This window comes from Lycium ferocissimum, chromosome 2 (genome assembly GCF_029784015.1).
Source record: "Lycium ferocissimum isolate CSIRO_LF1 chromosome 2, AGI_CSIRO_Lferr_CH_V1, whole genome shotgun sequence".
NCBI classification, from domain to species: domain Eukaryota; kingdom Viridiplantae; phylum Streptophyta; class Magnoliopsida; order Solanales; family Solanaceae; genus Lycium; species Lycium ferocissimum.
The window spans coordinates 42,915,552-42,918,484 of NC_081343.1; the positions used below are offsets into that span (position 1 = coordinate 42,915,552).

The window sequence follows — 2,933 nt, forward strand, 5'->3', positions numbered from 1 at the left end:
ACTCATACTTCTTTTAATAATATAATCTGCTAATTGTTTTCTATAATATAATCTGTCTCCCACCCGAAATCCAAATCCAATATATACATATATTCTTTTTATAGCTATATTGTCAACTCAACATTTGTACATGTTCGCACGTCTCGAGTTTGTGAAACCAATGGAGGTGCTTCTCACGTATGTATATGCTCGTTCATTTCATCGCAACTTCAAAAAACTATATATAGATAATTCATAAGTGTCCATTAACAAATCAAGCCATTCCTCTTCATCATCTAATTAACATTTGAAGCTCATCCTTAACATTTCCTAAAATGAAGAGTTTTTCAAGAAGCATCACATTTGTTTCCTTGACGGCCTTGTTTCTCGTGGCCGCCGTGTCTGCTTCACTATTTGACGACGTCAACCTTCCTTTCGACTACTATAGCGTTAGCTGTCCAAATCTTGAGAGTATTGTGCACAAGAAAGTGGAGGAATGGGTTAAAAGAGATTATTCTCTTGCTCCTGCCCTCATGAGGTTGCATTTCCATGACTGCTTTGTTAGGGTACGTAATTAAACATATACTATATATTTTTATATATTTTCACTACTTAGTTAATGTTTATTTAATAAAGTTAAAAAACACACTTTTATTTTTAATTTTATTAATCATCTGATATCTGAGACTCACTGTCCCGACGATTTAGAATCGGGCCACATACATATGACCCATTTAAAGGGAAGTGCTCCCAACCAGGAGTTCTTCCATTTATGGGGCTTGAACTTGGGCTCTAGTTGATTAAGGGATCTCATCCATTCCATTAGTGGCGGAACTGACATTTAAACTTTATGTGTTTGAGATTCTAGTCTTTTTAAGTTACTGGATTTTAAATAAAAAATTCGCATATGAATCTTTTAAGGCAAATGCAGGATTTTGATCAAAAGATTCTGGTTCGGCTAAGCCTGTAACGAAAAGTTTTGCTTCGCCCTTATATCCTAGCTACCACATTCATTTGGTGGTAAACCATAAATATACATTTCGATATAACTTCTCTTCCTGTGCAAATATTAGTTGAACAATATTAAGTTAAACTATGGCTATTTTAACAACAAAAGAAAAGTCTAATGTAAAGTTATATCTCTCTTTTTGGAATTTGTATTTGATATTTCTTTCAAGATTTTTGACACAAAGTTACAAATAGATTGTACCTAGCTAGTAGATGCCAAAAGAAAAAAACAATACGTGTTCTCTAATTAAGTTTTTATTGTTATGGATGGTACCTAGGGATGTGATGCTTCAATATTATTAGACCACGATGAAAGTGAGAGAAGTGCCAAAGCAAGCAAGACATTAAGGGGATTTGAAGTAATTGATGATATCAAAACTGAATTAGAGAAAGCCTGCCCCAAGACAGTGTCGTGTGCTGATATTCTAACTGCAGCTGCAAGAGACGCAACACTTGCTGTAGGTGGTCCATTTTGGATGGTGCCATATGGTAGGAAAGATGGTACAGTTTCAATGGCTAAGGAAGCTGATCAATTAATTCCTGTGGGTCATGAATTAGTTACTGATTTGCTTGAATTTTTCCAGTCTAAAGGCTTGAATGTTCTCGACTTGGTTGTCCTCTCTGGTGAGTACTCCAACTAACTAGCTAATATTAATTAATTACTCATCTAACTAGCTATTTTTGGTTGAAAAAATTGTTACCGTTATGTTATTTCAAGGGAAGTTAGCAGTTTTAGTCCCTCAAATATCGATAAATTTTAATTTCTTTAAAAGGACCAAATTAGTTAATTGAAGGTTATAACCCAATATTATAAGGATCAAATTAATATTTACCAATAATTGAGGGATCAAAAGTACAATTATCCCTTATTTCAAATTGATGCAACTTTGTCTACCGTTAAACCGCCAGTCTAAAATTACTCCCAACGTTAGGAAACATCTGCTTTTGCCATTGACCCCTACTGGAGCTCCAACAAGAGAATACTTTTAAATGATGGTAAAAGGTTGACGAGTAAATTTGGATCTTTTTTTTTTTTTCCGAAAATATTGGGCATGAGTCCACACATTTTAAGTTGAAGCTCCGTTAATGATAAAAGCAAATACGAGACTATTTGCTAACTGTAAAAATATGAATAGACCAAAAGTGTAACAAATCACAAAATTAAGCAATTTCCAATTGCACATGGATAAATTTGGGCCCTTTTTCCGTTTGTTATAAGAATTCACAATTATTGAATATCAACGTTGGTCTCATTTTTGTGTTTTATATATGTAGGAGCTCACACAATTGGAAGAACCACATGTGAATCTCTACAATACAGGCTATATAACTACAACGGAACAAAGAAATCAGATTCAAGACTCGATCATCACTACTTAAATTACTTAGACAGAAAATGCAGATGGGCATCTGAATATGTTGATCTTGATGCTGTTACTCCCAAAAAATTTGATGTCCAATATTACAAGAATCTGCAAAGGGGAATGGGACTATTGTTGACAGACCAATTGCTCTACACTGATCCAAGAACTGCACCAATTGTCACAGCTTTGGCTACTCAGCCAGACACTTTTGAAAATCTTTTTGCAGCTTCTATGGTCAAGATGGGCAATATTCAAGATTATCTAAGCGTTGATGGTGATGTCCGACTCAATTGCGCGCGTGTCAATAGTCCTGCTTATTAAAATCTTTGACTTTTTTTAAAGTTAAGTTATATATACCAGTAGTGTGAAGATTCTTTTACGCTATCAGTATGAGTTTGTTCCTTTTTCGGGTTTTTACTATGCTAATGTAATTTGTACTTTGAAGTTTCGAAATTTGCAAATTAAACTGCAAAAGATATTGTAAAATTGTACTAGTACTATTTAACTGGTAGTACTTGATAAGATTAATTTATATGTATTCCATCTCCTTTAAAGGTTGAAATTAAGATGAGTTGTCCGGGA

The 2,933-nt window shown here is 34.1% G+C and overlaps 1 protein-coding gene across 1 annotated transcript; it reads left to right on the plus strand.

The window, feature by feature from the left end:
• Positions 1–305: 305 nt before the first annotated feature.
• On the plus strand, positions 306–2,933 carry LOC132048076 (peroxidase 7). The gene is made up of 3 exons (XM_059439014.1): positions 306–545; positions 1,266–1,611; positions 2,263–2,933. Exons 1-3 carry the CDS (start codon positions 315–317, stop codon positions 2,670–2,672), a joined length of 987 nt encoding a protein of 328 aa, XP_059294997.1. The 5' UTR covers positions 306–314; the 3' UTR covers positions 2,673–2,933.

Coding starts and splice junctions, on each gene's coding strand:
- LOC132048076 (XM_059439014.1), top strand. CDS start 315: ATGAAGAGTTTTTCAAGAAGCATCACATTTGTTTCCTTGACGGCCTTG. Junction 546..1,265: donor TCCATGACTGCTTTGTTAGG/GTACGTAATTAA, acceptor GATGGTACCTAG/GGATGTGATGCTTCAATATT. Junction 1,612..2,262: donor CGACTTGGTTGTCCTCTCTG/GTGAGTACTCCA, acceptor TTATATATGTAG/GAGCTCACACAATTGGAAGA.